At 40.0% G+C, this 18,764-nt stretch overlaps 1 protein-coding gene and 1 non-coding gene across 4 annotated transcripts in view; both read right to left on the bottom strand.

The window, feature by feature from the left end:
• Window positions 1-18,764, bottom strand: part of NSD2 (nuclear receptor binding SET domain protein 2) — a 99,475-nt gene that overhangs the window by 6,747 nt on the left and 73,964 nt on the right. For 2 of the 3 annotated variants that reach the window (XM_059470998.1, XM_059470999.1), the window contains exons 12-13: window positions 8,552-8,683; window positions 7,224-7,505 (exon numbers count right to left, since the gene is read on the bottom strand). In XM_059470998.1, the coding sequence (XP_059326981.1) occupies window positions 7,359-7,505; window positions 8,552-8,683 (279 nt within the window). In that variant the 3' untranslated portion in view covers window positions 7,224-7,358. Of the gene's footprint in view, window position 1; window positions 144-1,908; window positions 2,026-2,118; window positions 2,389-2,603; window positions 2,708-3,175; window positions 3,382-4,112; window positions 4,270-5,315; window positions 5,496-6,174; window positions 6,376-7,223; window positions 7,506-8,551; window positions 8,684-18,764 lie in introns of those variants that run through there. The other variant, XM_059471000.1, reaches the window with a different exon arrangement.
• On the bottom strand, window positions 290-418 carry LOC132072912 (small Cajal body-specific RNA 23). The gene has a single exon (XR_009418433.1). It is a non-coding gene; the product is annotated as a small Cajal body-specific RNA 23 (non-coding RNA).

The following is an 18,764-nucleotide window of genomic DNA, read 5'->3' as shown; positions in this document are numbered from 1 at the left end:
CCTGCAGGAATGTCACACACAGCAAAGAGCCCCACACGAGTGTCTCCATTCACTGTCCACTTGAGGGTCTCACAGTTTGGTTGGCAGCTGTGGTTCATGAACCGGGAATAGTTTCCTTTGGGGCCAGCATCTATAATTCGGTCCTGGAGAACAAACCAGCAACAAACTGAAGGGTTTTGCTCTCCCCCCTCACAAAAACCATGAAAATCATCCATAACTGATTTCAATAGCTGCATTCAGAGCTGACATGGTGTTGCCACCCAGAGCACACAAGCAAGCTGCTGGTACATGTTGTATTGGAAACTGTAGTGTCCCAATGGCCTGGAATGGGACACTCCCAAAGCAATACTCATGCTCTAGCTCACATTTCCTAGCACCCATCAGAGCCACAGGGCAGGATAAGTGTGCTTGTGAGCATTATGGTGGGCATCTTAAGGAACCCCCTTCCCCAGGAAGCTTTAAAAGTCAGACTCAGTCCTCTACCATTTACCTGGCATTCATGGAGCTGTGAAGCATTTAAAAGTATGGTACTTTATGGCATTTACCAAATGCATGATTACTTCCAGAGATTACCAGTTTCTCACCAGATTTCTTTCCCCAAATCAGCCTAGTTTAAATGTAAACAAGCTCTTGGCAAGCTAAAACACCCCATTCCTACAAACAATTGCTCTTAAATTTCTACATCTACCAAATATACCAGACATTAACAAAGTAAAACAAAGCCTGAAATTGCCAGAACTGTCTCTTTGCAGAGCTGCTTGAGAAGGCTTTGCTTATTTATGAAGTATTCTTATAGTTTGTTTCTAGCTGATTTTTATAATGCACATGTGTGACTGTCATGCATATGTGCACACACTTCACTGCACGGGCAGCTCAGCCTCATAATGGCACTGGCAGTTTAGGCAAAATGACAATTTATTAATGACACTAAGAGTCAAATACATGTTCAGTTCAGATGTTTAACACACTGATGTTGTATGTCAATCTAGTAGAGGAGTGAGAAACTTTTAAGTGTTCAGAGCAATGTGGTTTCACCATGCTGTGGTGGGAACTCCTGTGCAGAACTCCTCAGTTACAGGACTCAGGGAAACAGTAGATGTGGAAATACAGAGCAAGAGCCTTGGGAAAAAGAATGGTGGTTGGGACTGAAAAAGTTGCAGGACTGGCAGCCAGCTCTTGTTTTTCTCCTAACTAGTTGTCTTGGGACTGAAGCAATATAATACAGATAATCTACAACTCCTGCTGTCCAGGTTCTTCACTTTCTCCTTCTCCCAAGGAAGAAAATACTCAGAGGTGTGCACAGAGGCACAGGTGCTGAATTATTCTGCTGTGTTAATTAATCGGCTGCAATAATTTGCTGTGAATCAATTTGTGGAGGGTTGGCTGGCTACTAACAGAGAGTGCTTTCAGAAAAAGAATTTCTACAAAAGCACAAGCCTAGTTTTGCCATAAACAATGCAAGGGACAGATGGCTACAAAAAAGATTAAATGCCCTATACAGGACACAGCCTCACAATTTTATTCCACATTCTCTCAAGTGAGAATTTTATTGTCTGTTGATGAAATTTTAGTAAAAGGATTGCAATTCCTTCCACTGTATCACTACTATTTCCCCAAACTTCATTTTAAGACTAGGCTGGTAAGTGCTTTGTACTTACAGGTGCAGGTAAGTACTGTTCTTCATTTCAAGCAACAAAGCACAACCTATAGACCTTAATATGTAATTTATCACATAATACAGAACTAAGGAGATCCATTATGTACATATAGAATGGAGAGAGCAGGCACAGAAGATGCAACGCTGTGAGTATGTGAAAGTGTAGAATGTCAAAGGTAGCAGAGTGCCCTGCCAAGGTGATCAAAATAAGGTTGTAAGTAAATAATGGCAAAAACCATCAAATACCCTACCTTATCAATAGTAAGCATATAGAAGTGGGTGATGTCATTTTCATGTGCATATTTGATTCTTGCCATACACTCCTCTTCATCAATCAGCTCTCCCACATACTCATTGACAAACTCCCCCTGAAAGACACCAAGGATCACTAGTGAAGTATATCCCAAACCCACCAAGAGCACGGCAGCTCACCCACTCTGCAGGGCAAGAACGATTTCTACCTTTTTGATGTCCCTCTTGGCCACCAGCCCCCAGCCCTTGCCATCAGTTTTGATGATCTTTGTCTCGGGGTACTGGCGCTTGGTGAAGCACTGGTTCTGGCAGCGCTCCCCCGCCGGGCACACCTGCGGGTGGCACTCGTACATCAGCATCCGGTTCAGGCACTCCGAGTCAAAGCCACACGGGTTCTCGTCCGTGGGTTTGCAGTTGCACTTGGGAATCTCAGATATGTCAGCAGTGTAGATCTGCACTTTACCACAAGGTTTGTTCACCTGAAATACACATTAAAATAGATCAGATATGACTTTAGAGCAGTTAGTTTTATTGAAAGAGTTACACGGTGGTTGCTAATTTGGTTTTGCACCACTCCAATAAAAGCAAAATTTCACCATCTCATGACTGTAAAAGCACAGTTACCATCATTACAACGTGACCCTGTCTCACTGCTCAGCTCAAACCTTTGAGCACCCATTTCCTCAAACTTTACCTTAATATGTTTGTATGGTGGGGGTTTACGTTCACTCTCCTGGGTTTCTTTGGCTTCTCGCTGTAGTTTTATTTCTCGAAATCGAGTTTCAGCTTCTTGCAAAGCTGAAAAAGATTGCAGAATCAACAGAAATGCCAGAAAGGGGATTGCTCCCCTCCCCAAACTCACTTGCTCATTCCCTTGTGAGTTAAAACAAAGCACTGTCCTAGTCCCATCATTTAATTGTCTTGCAAACAATGCTTCTGAAGTCTTACTGTTCCTAACAGATGTATTAATTCTACTCTTTTAGTCTCCCAGTCTGAGGGAGTCTGAAAGAGTCTACTCTCTTAGTATTTGCTTTAAGCTTTCCAGAAAGTAAAAATCATCAGATAAAAGCTCAGTTAGATGACAGTCTTTTACAAGACATTAAAATAATGTTTTCATGCAAAGACAGTAACAGTGACTGTTGCCCAGGACACTACAAATTTCTTTAATTCAATATTGTAAAACAAAATTTCAAAACCAAGGCTATGTGGGAAGAAAGCAAAGCATGCATATCCCAGGATTATATTTGTTTACTTTTAGCTGTGTACCATTTTTGAAGACTTTTCCAATTCCTTTGATCCCTTGGTATCTACTCCCTCTGTCTCCCTCCATGTAAGGGAACACCCGTGCTTGGTGGGTCCAATAGTAATCCTTAGAACCAAAGAAAAACACAGGAAATTCTCCGATTTCATGCTTCATTTTCTGGATATTTGGGGGAACGTTTTTCGGATGGCAAACTTCTGCAGGCCACCATCTAGCACAGAAGTACAAATAAAAAAATACAGCATTTTAGTCAAGCTCTTTCTGCAAGAGACAGTTTACAAAATCATTTGAAACAGCAGTAACTGATTGTTATTTCCAAGATCCAAGAGGATTTAAAATTATTTTGTCCCCTCTCTTAGCAGAGAGTGAGAGAAGACTAGAAAAGGAAAGTCTGACACTCAGATCTGTGGGACTTCACCTGCCTGCAAGGTAAGCACACACGCAGGACTCCCTGGAGCAAAACCATCATCTTTACAAGACCTGCAAGTATTGTAATTGTTAAAGATCAAGAGAAGGTTGATAACGCCTATTAATGTTTCAAGGATAACCCCCAGCTACTTCTGTCTCACTCAGATCTCACCCAAGTGTCAACATCAACAACCTGAGTGACTGACGTCCCAGCCTGCGAGGGAGAAATTTAGCCAATTACCAGTTACACCAATTTATTGGCAGAGATCTCTGACACAAACAGGGGTTAAAGGCTCCTACACTGGAGGCAGAAGTCAGAAGACTCAAGGAGTCCTGTATGGGTAATGCCTTGGCCAGGAGCAACAGCAAAGCTGCAAATCTTTGAACCTGAAGCTTGCAAGAAGGTGAGGTCCCTAGTTCAGAGAGGAGTCAGAAACCAGTGTGCAGCAAGGCTGGCCTACAGGAGCAACCAGTTGTATGATCCTTACTTAAACATGCCAGTACTGTAAAACAACACAAATTCCTTCATCAGACCTGTAATTTCCCAGTTTAACCCAAATAATATCCTGGAAATGGAGCTTCTTGCCCGCCCTGCAGTCATTGCAGTACCAGCTCCCATCTGGCATTTCGATGTTTAAGCAGTCAGGGTGAAAGGCTGCTGGGCAGGACTCACAGCACAGCAAACTGCCACCTGCACAGACACAGAAAAAAGGTTGGAAAATATCAAGATCAAAGCGTAAGTTTTGCTTTCCAGACAGCTTAGAAATGACACATATGTGGTAGGTTCAGTAGAAAATAAATGGTTAAAACATGCTGACCCTCAGCAACAAATACACCCATCACTTAGCTGGGCACAGCAGCCGAAAGGTCCTGACTAATCTGAATGCCTGGCAGACTCAGGTTAGTAACACATACAAAATAACAAGCAAGCTGGTGATAAAAATGCCAGAAATATGCACAAATTATAATTACTTTGCTGTACTTTAATGACTACAATATGTTTAATGTAATTTTAATATATATCAACATTTCTATGTAAGAAAAATTGTAACCACAACATACTTCTCTTATGATTTTGGGGGTTTTTTCCACCCTTGGGGGGCAGAAGGAACAAGGTTGTTAGTTTGTTCCATGAATTATAAAATGGAAAGTTGGCTGCAGCTTAAAAACTGCTATGCTGCATGTTAATTTGTTAACAAATCAGGTAAAGTTTCACTGCTACAAGTTTAATCAGCACTATGCATTTTGTGGTTGTCAATAAGGAACAGATTTATTGTACAAGATAAAACAAAACACCCTTAATTAGTGGCAACAACTAATACTCATTCAATTTGCAGTCTGCTGCTAAACTAAAAGCAACTCGTAAAATATTTATGGTGTAATATTACATATTAGCAATAAAGAAACACAAAAAGCTTTAGTACATTGAACACAGAGGAAAGGACAGAAAAATACTCATTAGGTGACTCTTGTAAAGAATTAACCGGGCTTTTGGTTGTTGGCTAAAGCCCAAGTAAAAACATTCTTTAATAAATTATTTCTGAAAAAAAAAGGATATTTAAAACACTGAAGCAGCATAAGCAAACTTCACATTATAGCACAAGCTAACAAAGCCTAACTTAATATGCCACATTTCTAATTATTTGCTACGAACAGATCAGAACAACAACACTTGAGCCGAAGAACAAAACGCTTTGACTCCACACTTCAGAAGGAGCTCCCTCCCCAGCTGTTTACCTTTGGAGCACACAAAGCACCAGCTGACATTGACATGGGCATGGTGGCTTTTCCCCTTCATGGCAGTGAAGTGGTTGGTGCAGATGATGCTGTTGGAGGCGATGACGGCGCACCCCGCCGCGATGCAAACGTCCCCGGCGTGGTACGCGACCGGGCAGCGCACGCAGCGCATCATCTTCCCTGCAAAGCACCAACTCACAGGTCACCCTGGGCACAACTGGACACGTGTGGCACAGCACAGCACTGCTGAGGCGCTCTGGGACAAAACTGACTCATCATTTTGGCAAAAAAGAGGTGCTGAGACACCCTATAGACACACACAAAACCGCAGCTGTTGTGTTTTCAATGCTTGCGTATTTGCAACAATACTGAATTTCTGAAAGTTTTTCTTACTCCCAATTTAAAGCTTTCATTATGCATATCAGGGTAGACATGAGTCTTTCTGAGTCATGTAATTTTGTCTGCAAATGTTGCCCAAAGCTAAAAACCTGCACAGAATCAAAATGTCTCCACGTTCATCAAGCCTTGCTGCGGTGTTTGTACATTCTCAGGTCCTGCCCTCAGTGCTTTGCCCCTCTCCTCATCACTTATAGATTCTAGCTTTCATTCTCTCTTGAGAAGAAAACATGGTTAACTATGGTTAACTGAAATTTATTTAAAAAGTGAGCACAAACAAGGTAAATACTAAAGCTGACTAAAACTTACTCTATTTCAACATTTAAAAAAATTCTGAATGAATTGATAGTCCATTTATGCCTAGCAAAACTGCAGCTAGCAGCTCTCAAATGGACACATTCTTTACCTTAACATACCATAAATAAATGAATTCATCAGCCATATAAACATAAAATGAAGCTACCTTTTGAAATTCGTGGATGTGAGGGGTTACTAACATGACAACTGAGGCAGCTGTGGAGGGGACACCGAAAGCCCCTGTTCTCGAAGACAGTGAGATGGAATTTTTTCACACAAGCTTCGTGGTAGAATTTGCCACAGTGAGACACAACACAGCGTTTCACATCTGCCTTTCTCTCCTTACACACGAAACAGGTGTGCACACCTAGTGGCAAAATGATAAACAGAATGTAATATCCAAACACATAAATGCATGAGAGAGGTGTTTAAAATTCATGTTATGTATGAGGGAACTGCTTTTGTGGTATGAGGAGGTTTTTTTCAACAAATCAATTGCATTGCTTGATGCAATCTATTTACTCTAGCTCTTTAGTATTAAATACTGATCTGCTCAGATACAAATAAAATAAAGCAAACCCATTTGCAGTTAAAGCATACACAATAACACCCAAAGACTCACCAATCTGATTTTATGTTCTTATAAATAAGCCTCAGAATGCCAGGACAAGTAGGAATTTTTAGTTTTCAATTTTTTTTAAACCAATGGAATAGGATGATGGTCTTGTCTGTGATCTTCTGAAATTTGAAGCAGGACTACAAACCAAAGACAACCATCCTCTAATCTTTTTTCCGGACTAGCTGGAACAGTTTTATTTTGAAGCAGTAGTTCCAACAAGGTTTACTGCATGTACTGAAATGAGCTTATGAGCAAGAACACAAATCTTATGTAAAGTTTTGAGATTAAGAACTTCCAAGCAGTTATTACAGGATTAAAAGCAAATGAAATTAATAGCAATAAGGTAGTCTTTTAACAGGAAAAGCAAGACTGATGCAGACACACAAAGGACTGAAAAAGAACTTAAAACGTTTTGTTCACTGCTCTTTTTTCTACAATTTCTTAAGTCATTGTGACAGACTTTAAACCTCATCTCTAACTGTACTCAGAAAGCAAATAATCTGCAGTTATTAAGGCAATGGCATTCTGATTAAATTAGCCACGTTGTAAGAGAGTTCTCACTGAAAACAAGGTGAACTTTGTAAAATGTGGCACTCTTAGTGGTACTCTATGAACTCCCACCCTGTCACATCCCAAAGGATAAGTAAGGGTTCTCTGAGGATACATACTCTGTCCAGGAGGATATCCTAGATCAATATATGGGAAAACTATAACTTTTTTTTTTTTTTTAATTAATAGAAAGGGACAAACTTGCCTGATGTACATTCACTACAAATGAATTTTCCTGCTGGTCTTCCAGAGAGCCCAAGGCAGCTCACATGAAAAGCTCGATAGCAAAGTCCTTCACACAGCAGGAGATCACCTGTTTTTTCACACAGCTTTTACAACACAAAGGCATTGAATGTTAAAGAAAAGTTCATATGTGGAAAAAAACTGTTTTCTTTATTCCTTTTCATATACTGCTCCTCAAAATATCTTTTCCCATTGTTGAAATAAAATTTAACAAGTGAAAGATAATTTTACAAGCATTGTCATATGCCCTGAATTCAAGTTGAAACAGGTAACAGAATCATTAAACCACTAGAAATATCCCTCTCAGACCATGGTTCAGGAGTAAATACAACCTGACAGAAAGAAAGGAATAGAAAAAAAAGCTGTAAGAGCTATTCTCTGAGCACACTGATGCATCTGAGTAGGGTTAAAAAGCATCCTTCCTTTCCTTTTCCTTGGCAAAAGGGAATCAGTCCAGTTGGCACAATGATACCTCTATGTCTCAGTGGTTAGCAGTGACACATGCATAACTAAAAATTATCCCAACAACAGCAGTGGCAGAATTTAAGGACTACCCAACATTTATAGACAGATACAACCTTATTCCCACTATGTACAAAAAATGGAAATGTAACTGTGTGCCCAGCCTCCCAGAAACAAATTTGATCTGGATTGTGTTATCATTTCATAGTGTAAGAGCCCTTCTAGAGCAGTTTGAGGAAAGGCTTCTGCTTTCAGTGCCTTCCTGCCTGCACAGCACAGCACAGCAGGGCAGTGCTGCCACCTCTGCTGCAGGCACAGCACAAACCCCACTGGGCTGGGCTTCCTCCTCTGTGCTAACAGAGAAACCAGCAGCTCTCCTGCATCATCTGACCAGTCACCTGGCAACACTCATGTGCTTATCCTGAGCTACAAATTATGCTTATCTTACAGACCTGGAAACTCAAGCAGAAAGGCCAAGTCATTTACTGGAGGTCAAGAAAAAAATAATTAGGTATTAAGAATCCCATTTACTGCCATGGCAACCTCATCACTAACAGACATCTCAGACACACATGATAAACCTGTTTCTGGCCTAATATTGTCATTTTTGTTTTTAAAAAGACCTTTTCTAGGAAAGCTCAGGAAACACAGCCCAGCTAAGGTCTCTCACCTGACACACATATTCTTTTTTTGTTCCCACTCCTCGCTCAGATTTTTTGGATGATATAGACACTTCAGTCTGAGTCTCATCAGCACTCTCATAGGGGGACTCTGAGCGCTCATCTCCTTGGCCATCAGAGATCTGAAGATTAAACACAGGTGTTAGAGAAAGCAGGCACACATGGGCAGCTTAGCACAGCATCAGAACTGATGGAAGCACACACACTGCAACTCAGACTAGCAGGTTTAGGCACACTCTTCTGGTTTTGTTTCCCCCACCTTCAAAAAAACCACCTTGATTAAAACCAGAATATGCATTTGTGGAAGTCTCATCAGAAGGATTACACAACAATCCCCCTCACCAGCAGCCAAAACAGAACACCAGAACTTTGCAATATGGCATTTTATTTACACTCAGTTCTAGAATACAGTTAGCAAGAAATGCCTAGCCATAACACAGGGATATCTTCAAATCCCTCGAATAAAGTCTGAGCATGTGATTTATGAGAGAGCAACAGTCAATTTTTAAAAAGAAACTTGGTAAACTCCAAGCTGCAAAGTCTCTGACCCTAATATTCTCCAAGGAAGTGTGAACAGCATATAGAAGAGAGGAAGAAAAGAACAAGCAGCTCTCAATATGTTTAAGGAACATTACAGTCAACAATAAAATCAAAATACTATAGAAGATAGCCCTGTTATGGATAAATATAATATAACAGATATAGATGTAATAAATATGGGGTGTTTTTTAAAATAGCTGGAATTTACTTTAAAAAACCCATCCTAAGTAACATATTTAAAAGAAAATACAGGGTAGTTTTCAGTTCAATAGAATTTAAGGAGGTTAACAGACATCCTTATCAACCAAGTAATTTGTCTCATCTCACATTACACCAGAAGACACAGAATTTCATGCTGTTGCCCCCAGATGATACTCAGTGATTTGTGCCTCACTAAGTACATTCTCCAGGAGAAGATCACAATTTGGAATTGAAGAGGAAGCCTTAATTTCTCTTTCAGCTCATTCTAATGGTTATTCACACATACCATCAACAGCACTGCCTCCTGTCCCTTCTGGGCTAACTGCAGCTCACAGTTGATGATGCCTTCTCCAGGCATTTCAGCTACGTTTAAAGTCCCTTGGAAGCACACATTTTCCTCCTGTGGAAGAATGCTGCAATTACGCCTGTTCCAATCCTTTTTGTTCCACCCTCTAATTTTCTCCCTAGGGGACTTTTTCCAGCATCGAGAGAGCATTTTAGTGGGGTTTCTCTAAACCTTTTCTGTGCTTTAAAAAGGTTGTTGAAAAATCAAGCACGAGAACTGGAGGCAATAACCCATTATAAATCTTGCAAGTACCATGTCCAAAGCAGCCAATATGATACCACTCTTCTCCACTTCTCTTCTGCTGTGCAAGAATCTCCCCAGGTCTCTTCAATACAGGACTGAAAGTCACTCTAAGCTGCTGTGCTATTTAAGAGATCATTTTTGCCAATAGCCATTTGCCAGGACACAGACACCCCACTTTATATGAAGAATTTACTCTCTGTTTTCAGACACAGAATCTCATATCTATCTACAGTAAACCACCTTTTTCTAAAAATGGCCCAGCTACATGCTGGAGGCAACTACATGCAACCTCCTTATCAACCAATCCATGTAATGTGCAAATTTATCAGAGATTATTGTTTTGAAATCAGAAAGAAAAATCTAAGATCAAACCAGGCCTAGATTTAGTTTTTATAAAATCCCTTTAGAAACCCTAGTTCTGAGTGATTAATTCTCACTGCTACTGCCAGCTAACTTGCATTCCTCCATTCAACATTTGCTTTCCTTGATCATGTCTAAATATATTTTGTAAATTGGATCAGACTGACAGTTCTTGGTTGGTTGGTGGGTTTTTTCCCCCACATTACTTACAAGGGTATAAATTCATTTCCTCTGTGCAAATTCATACTTCCACTTCACCTAGGAAAATTTCTATAAATGGAGTGATTTGGAGATTCTGCCAGACAATTTCATAAGGGGTTAGAAGAAACTGCAAGTAAAATTATTGCTTTGTTCAGGCACCTGGAAATCTCTGTCTCCTGGAAGGAGCTGTGAAATAGTGACCTGCAAAATTCTTGCTGGGAAGGGGCAGATAAAGGAAGGCAGCGTGGGAGCACGGCAAAACCACAAACCCAATTTCCCTTATGCTTTAAGTAAACTTACACACATGCTCATTTCTGTTTAAACTATTCCCACAGAAACATTAATTAGTGGCACACTGCTCTAACATTTTTAGTAGCTCATTATGTTCTTGTTTGAACTAGCCAGAATTAGTCATGGTTAGAAAAGAAAAAAGGAAAAATAAGACGGAAGGTCTTAGATCTGCATTTCTTTTCCACTTAAAAACAAAACAGAACAAAACAAAGCAAAGCAAAACAAGCAGTCTTGCTGTAACCTGACACTGGGCTTCCCACCTTTCCCCTACAAAATACCTAAACCCAGAGAAAACCCATTTGTGAGCACCCCTTGAGTTAACACAGTATTCCCACCAGCATGAGCCACAGAGCCTGGCCCTTGAGGAAGGTGCTCCTCTTCCCCCAGCTCACTGCTTTTAAAACCAGAGCAGAAAAACAGCACATACCCAGTGATAAATTTATTCAGTTAAGAGAATGAGTCAAAGCAATGTTTCCCAAGATTTTCCTTGGTTTATACACTCTGTTCAACCAAAGGATGCAGACCTCTACATGGAAAGGGAGCCCTATTGGCAGAAGGCAGTTTTTCAGAATCCCCCTAGATATGCGTGACAAAATCCCAGCCACTTGTGAACCTCAGGCTGACATCAATTTTCCTACAGAACAGAGATTTTGCCACCTCAAAGTGAATGCATCAGCCCTCTATTTAAATTAAATGGTTACTGAGCCAAAAAAAGGAACACTGCTGGCAAGAATCAAACCCAACATCACAAATGCAACCACAAAAGCCAAATTCTATCAGCTCATTTCAAGAGAAATCTTGGCAATTTACATCCACCTACAGATTATTGCCAGGTTTCAAGCACAAATACCAACACATGGAGCATGAACAAAATACCCTCAGTTCATCAACTGAATGGCATCCAGGCTGAGGGTATCTTTCAAAATCTCTCCTTTACAGCTGTCAGGAGTCTCACACACTTTACAAATCAAATGCTCTATTAAGCACCAGTTTTGTGTTACACAGACAAGACCAGATACCTGCTCATGGCTGTCTCAAATGCTGTGAGTCACTCCATGCACAAGCAGCTCAGTGATACATCCCTGTAAATCATCTTTACTTTGTGACTGTTCATCCTTGCCACCATGAGCAGAGCTTTAACCATCCTCTCCAAAAGCCATAATCCATGCACAGCTCAGTGATACAACCCTGTGGCCTGGTGCACACTGCAGGATGCATTTCTTCATCCTTGCCACCGTGAGCAGAGCTTTAACATCCTCTCCAAGAGCCATAATCCACACACAGCTCACACACTTCACTAGCAGATTTCACAGCTCAGGGCCCTAATGAAGGGGAAGTGTAGCAGATTTCCTGTCATAAGAAAGGGATGCATTTCTTTAAGATAATTTAATTGGACCCTTATTTGTAACTTGCAGGAAGTGACACACTGTCTACCAGACATCTTTGAGGAAAGCTCCCTCTATGTAGAGAATTGGAATTCAACACCTCAGCTCCTGCAGTTATCCCAGAATAGCCAATGGAAATGTCAGGGAAGTAAAAGAGCATCTGTTCCCTGAGGCCTGTGGAGAAGAGGCTGAGCCAACCCTTCATCCAGTGTTTCTCAGAAATAACACAGAACCTAAGAGAGGAACAGCATGAGGTGGTTGGGAAAACTGCACTTGTACCCCCAGCAAGCTGTAGCAGCCCTAACACGTTCTGATTCATCTGGGGGACACTGAGTTTTGCAATTAAAATATGTATAGATTGAAACAGTCACTAAGTAAAGATGATTTACAAGAAGATTGCTAGAAATCAGCTCATGCTGACGTGACACAGCCACCTCTGCAATGAAACAGAACACTTCTGGGGAAGTTTTTAACAGTTCACACACCAGAGCCCAAAACACAGCCCTCAATACAATCTGGACAGGTTTGGGGGGGCTTCTTACTTTACTTGTTAAGTCACAAATATACATCTTTCCCTTGTAATCATACCAAAGCTTGTCTTGTCCTTGCTTTTGTAATATAATCCTCCTAGCAAAGAAAATGGTACATAATTAACTCTTCTGAAATTCAGGCTGCGGTTCAAAGTAATCAACCTTTAGATTAATTGCAAAACATGTTAATTGGCAATTTGTAGCTATTTTATTCTGCTTTACATTTGCAGTAATTTCTTATTTCTCATAAAGGCAAAGGACTGTTTTAAAGAGCATAAATTCAGGGGGGAAAATGCCAAGGCTATTCACTTCAGACTTTAAGCAAGTGCCAAGTTTCTGCACTGAAATTGTACCTGAACTCTGCCATCATCTCCTCTTCAGCAGTTACTGCTGCTGTGACAAGGACACCCTTCCTCTGCTGAAGTGAGGATCAGTGCAAGCACCATCACCTTCACACACTGCACATCAGTCAGGCTTTCCTTCCCTTTCCCTTCAACCACTGAACATCAATGTTATTTTTGAGAATTTGCCTGTAGAGGCTTTCACACTTCACTGCCTGAACACTGAGCATGACTGGTATTTCAGAAATCAAATGCAGCTCCTTCTACTGGAAACTCTGCACCTGCATCCACAAGTGAGAAAAAGGGAGGAAAACAGCCTAAAAACCAATTCATGCTCTTCATGTGGGGCAGGCCAGAACTGACTTCAGGGGTTAGTGAGGCTCCAAATAACATTAGTACTCACAGAAATGACCAATTTCCCATCAGGCTCCCAAGGCAATCCTTCCTTTCCCACATGTCTCAGTCATTATTCACTACTTACACACATAAAACTCAAAAGGGAACATGTAGGGACACATTACTGCATTTTTCCAAGTTCCCCATAGCTTTATTATTGAAAAAAATTAACTACTCAGTCAAACTAGGACAAAGTTTTGGCATCTCTGTAAATTCTTTGTGATTAGCATTGTATTTTTACCCTTCAAAAGACAGAAATTGTAGCAATGGGTCATTAAACAACTGGGTTTACTCATCTCAAGGTATTTTGAGCATACATTTTATACCACTACTGTATTTTTGGAACAGTTACTCAGGCCCACAACGGTACAGGGATCAGCATATAAAGCCTTCAAATCCCCCAAAGTATTTTGAATTTTCTTTTGAACTATATGCTAAAATTCCCTGTTCACAATAACCAAAGAAGTGCCTAAGGGATTCTTTCAGACAAATGCCAACCTATTTTTAGAAAGACTATGTAACAATGCTTGTAAAAACCATCTTCAGCATGAATTCATAACTGAATGAACATGCTTTGCACACTGCAATATTTGATGTACAAAGCCAGATTACATCAACAAGCATTGCTGAACACTGGTAACTGTTTAATTGCTCAGTATAAGGGTGATATTTACTTTTTCTTCCTGCTTCCTGGACTACTTCTGCTTGTTATGTGCAAAAGGGACCTACATGTGCATACAGATGCAAGGACTGTGGGTAGAATAATGGAGTTTCCTTGGCATGATTATATTGAGTAAATAAGTGTTTGGTTTTCAGAGGTTGCCAAGCAGGCTTAGAGGAGGAAATGTGTGCAACCCTACACAATAGTTAGAATAAGAAAACACACTAGAGCATTGAGAGGAATTAAACTGAGTCAGCTATGTGCATTTTCTGAGTTTATATGTTTATATTCTTAATTTTGTCTTTTGTCTGAAGCACTCTAAAATGATTAAAGGGTGGTAGGCAGGAAGTCAATTTGACAGAAGACTCTATACACAGATTTTGTGTACAAAATCACTTCTCAATGTTTTCCTCCTGCAAGACTTCCTCCAGCTGTAACACGAGTCCTGCAGCTGCAAGGCTGAGCCTGAGTGAACTGCACAGCTCACTGCACCACCAATTAAAGGTGCAAGGACAAGCACTAACACAGGGAAACATTTCTCACAGTGCATCTAAATACTAAAGCCAGGTCTAGTACAATTTTTAAAGCATTTTTTATAACTAGGTACCTGATTCCAGGCTCAGCCACACACCTTGGCAGAAATGCAAGGCAATTCTTCATTCCCTCTGGCTTTTTACAAGGAAGAGTTAAATGCTAGCTGGGATGTACACTCGGCTTGCATATTTCTAGAACCACGTGGGTGAACTTTGCAAATGGTATTGCTCCTTTCACATCTGGGTGGCTGAAATGTCACTTATTAAAAAAAAAAAGGTAGTGACATATTCTCAGCTGGCATCCAATCATATTGATACAGGATTTAAGCTGTGATAAACTGAAATTTAAAAATTCAAACCATGCTGTGGCTCAAAGGAGCAGATGAAGTCAAATACTGATGTAGACATTTGCTCCACCCACTTGAATTTTTTTCTTTTTTTTCCTCCACTTAAAATTGTCTCCTTCCTTTCAGACAGCTCCAAAATCAGAGTAAATACCAGAGCCAGCAAAATCACTGCTCTGTAATTTCAAAGAAAAAAAGGTTCAGAAATTCTAGGTCTGAAAATAAAGTACCTGTACTCATGCCATCCAGAGCCTGGGAATTTAGGAAGTTATGACAGTAAGAACAAAAAATTGCAAACATTCTGCTTGATCAGCTGGTGACCTGGCTTATATTAAATGTGCCTTTTGTTTTAGATTTAGGATTAAGTCTTCATTTTCAACAGCTGATCTAAGAAAGCATCCTTGCTGGCTCAGTGTTACCCTAGGAGGTGGGGAGGGGGTCATGGTATGTATTTTTTCCTTCCCTTGAAGCACTTCCTGGCTAAAGGCTGTCCTGAAGGACCAGCATCAATATTTGCTAAGGCAAAAACTTCTGTCTCATGGAGCAGAATCAAGTCCCAGATACTATTCACTGTGTGTTGGCAATTGCACAATGAACATCAACACTTCTGTGCTCATCAGCTTCCCTGGGACCTCCCCTCTCCTAGATCCAACTCAGACAAGGTTTTCCTGCCATGCTTGAAGGCTCTAAACAAATTTGGAAATTCAGATTGAAGAAGTTGTTAACATTTGAACATCTATGGTGCCTACACTGGAACAGGCTCCAACAGATGCTACTCCACCAGCCACACACCCCTTTAGACTTTTTCAGCTACCAAAGCACAACTTTTGTCCAAAAAAATTTCTTCAAAAAATCACTTGATCAATTCACTCTGTCTAATAAAAGCCCTTCTTGTATTACTCACATCTGCTTGTGTAACAGCCTTCTTAAGCCTTAAGAATACAAGCTTTGGTCTTAGTCATTCAAGACAACGACGTTCTTCTGTCACGTTCTGTTCAAGCAGTAACAGAAACAACTAAAGGACAAATTTTCTGAGATCCAAAGAAGGTAACCCCTCCCACTTCCCACTGGTTTACTTGAGCATCACTTGCTTTATAATGCAGGCTGTAGGACATCAAAAGGAAACACACCCCACTATGTACATTTATCTTAGAGCTAGGGGTACATAAAATGAAAACAAAGCATGGCAGGAAATTATTTCCTCCTGCTTGCTTGGCAGGCAAGTCTCCTGCAGGGCAGAAGCAGCAGCATTTATAAAAGAAAGGGCCCACAAAGAGTGACCTGCACCTTTTACAGGGATGTCTTAAACAACATCCTCTCAGGTCACCTGCCATGATATATATTATGATAATATGATATTAACATATCATATACAAAAGATACATAGCATCTTTTCACAGGCAATTAAAGAGGCACATCTTCATGAGCTCTGAATGCTGCTGCCCACTAAGTTTCACTTTCCCTAACACTCAGGACACAGCTACAATCTCAGACTTCCTGACAAGACTTTAGAGTCAGTGATTTCTACACCACAGTCCCCCAGGAGGAAGTGGGCTGGGCTGGCTAAGAGCTCTCTATATAAAGCTTGGGGGATGCATGTTCTGATAAACTCTTCCACCTTTCATACAGATAAAACCCAACTGCCTATTTTTTTCTTATTAACAAAATCTGAGCAGCTAGAGGGGTTGGGTTTGTTTTGGTTTAGTTTTTTACTCTAAGAACAACTGATGTAAGAGTAAGTCAATAAGCAACATACAAACAGGTCAGGCTGTATTGAAAAGACAATCTATCGTGCACCCACACAGAGACAGAAAAACTGACAGAGCCAATTGAGTTACAGTTAACATTTCCTTTATTTCATATAAGAATTCCTGAACTGAATGAAGAGTGATATTTTGGCCCATACTGCTAGACTAGATAAATTCTTTAAGTATGCGGTGCCACAGTGTACACAGTACTGTAATAGCAAAAAAAAGACAGCCTGGGACAAGTTTCATTTTTATTATTAGCAGGAGTTAGACGTTTCAGATAAGGATATTATGCATTTCTGAATTTGCCTGGAAAGTTAATTAAAACTATGAGAACATTTTAAAACAGCATAAAATTGCCTACAGATACTCATGATACTTTGGTAGGGGATGCAGAATAAAAACCTACATCATGTAAACATTCAGTTAACAGATACTCTGCACTCTGAAGCCTAAATAACACACAAGAGGAGAGTAAGTACACAAGAAACTTAATTTTCTACACAGAATGTGCTGTCAAAGAACAAATGTGAAGCTTTGAACTTTTTTCCATGTGAAAATAGAACCATTGTAACAAAACTGTATGGTCTGGTGGGTGATGCAGATCATGTAAAATGTTAGAGGCTTTAGCAGAGGTTTATCAAGGAACAAGTCCAACTACTTGCAGTGTTCCATAAAAATGTACCCCTGATTGCTTACTGGGGGAAAAAAATAAAATCATAGGCATACAGAAACAAACACAGGAAACAACTGTCTGCTAAAACACAGGATGTAAGGTGGCACTATATATTAAGTTATCCTTAAGCAATGTTTAGAAGAGAGAATTATATTTGCAGGAAGCTTGAATGAAATGCTAGAAGCACGGTGATTTTGTTTAACAACCTGCAAGGTCAACAGCAACTGCTTTTTCTTTAAATCAGGAGTTTGTTTAAAATAACACGAATTCCCTTCTTCCTTCCTGTTCTTAGGATCAAAAAGTCAGTTATTTTCACCTTCAGTAAAAGTTTTTAGTTGCATATTCTAGGACAACTAGACTCCAGGGATGATAAATGGAGCTGATGTACTTTTTGAGTTGCAAGCTGTGCATGTCTCATGACTGCTTCCTCAAGCAAACACCTTACCTTTTAAGAGCTGTACATGTTTTCTCCTTTGTGTTTACATGCTAATGCCCATTAAAAATGCAGATAAATGAAATCTGTCTCAAACCAATAATGGGGGGAAAAATCCACTGTTTAATATGAAGAAAAAGAGCATTAAGGCTTGCATTATTATAATTTGCATTGTTAGGCCTTGGAAACACAAAAATTTGTAGCTATAACCAGGAACTGAGCTTGTTTTGACACTGGTTGCCACAGAAGGGAAGAAAGAATTCCTCTAAGGAAGATGTAATGAAATTAAAATAAAAGCACCTCTTCAAATCTTTCCCAGGCTTCTTTAAGCTGCCATCTGCTGGCCAGCTCAGACTTGAGGGTGTGATGAAGAACAGGCTGGCTAACTTAGAGAGTATCACATGTGCTTTATTTTGTCCTCTCTTAGGAAAAGATTACAGTTTTTTGACAAAGTTTGTAAGTAGTACCTATGGTCTGCACCATACTTTGACACTTATCTGCTGTCAACAAATTCATCCAGTTTAATGAAGCCAGACAATAATCACAAAAATTGATTGAAAAGCTAAAGCAGATATGTTTCATGCAAACACACCAGGTGTGCTAATAATCCAGCAGTAATGGTAACGTAAAGTCTTTTTTATTTATTAAAAAAATACTGATTACACTCTTACTGGCACCTACTACATTATTGGGGGGTGGAGGGCCAAGGTAAAACAAGAAATTAAAATACACCATCTGCATCTCTTCTCACAAATATGTGCTTTTGGATGCTTACACCAAGTCTTACATAGCCAGTAAAAAACTACTCCAAGCTTTTGCAGACTCCAGTGTTGAGTATCTTTTTCACATCTGGCCCTACCAGTTGCTCATTAAGAATTATATTTCAACAAAATCATATTTCACATAAGTGACTTGAGTCAAGTGCCTAGAAGTAAAATTGTTTAGTTTCAAAATTAAATGCAGGTATGAAATTC

The sequence above is a fragment of the Ammospiza nelsoni genome, chromosome 4 (assembly GCF_027579445.1).
Source record: "Ammospiza nelsoni isolate bAmmNel1 chromosome 4, bAmmNel1.pri, whole genome shotgun sequence".
Taxonomy (NCBI): Eukaryota; Metazoa; Chordata; class Aves; order Passeriformes; family Passerellidae; genus Ammospiza; species Ammospiza nelsoni.
Note: the sequence above shows the minus strand (reverse complement) of the source record. Positions and strands in the feature narration are given on the sequence as shown.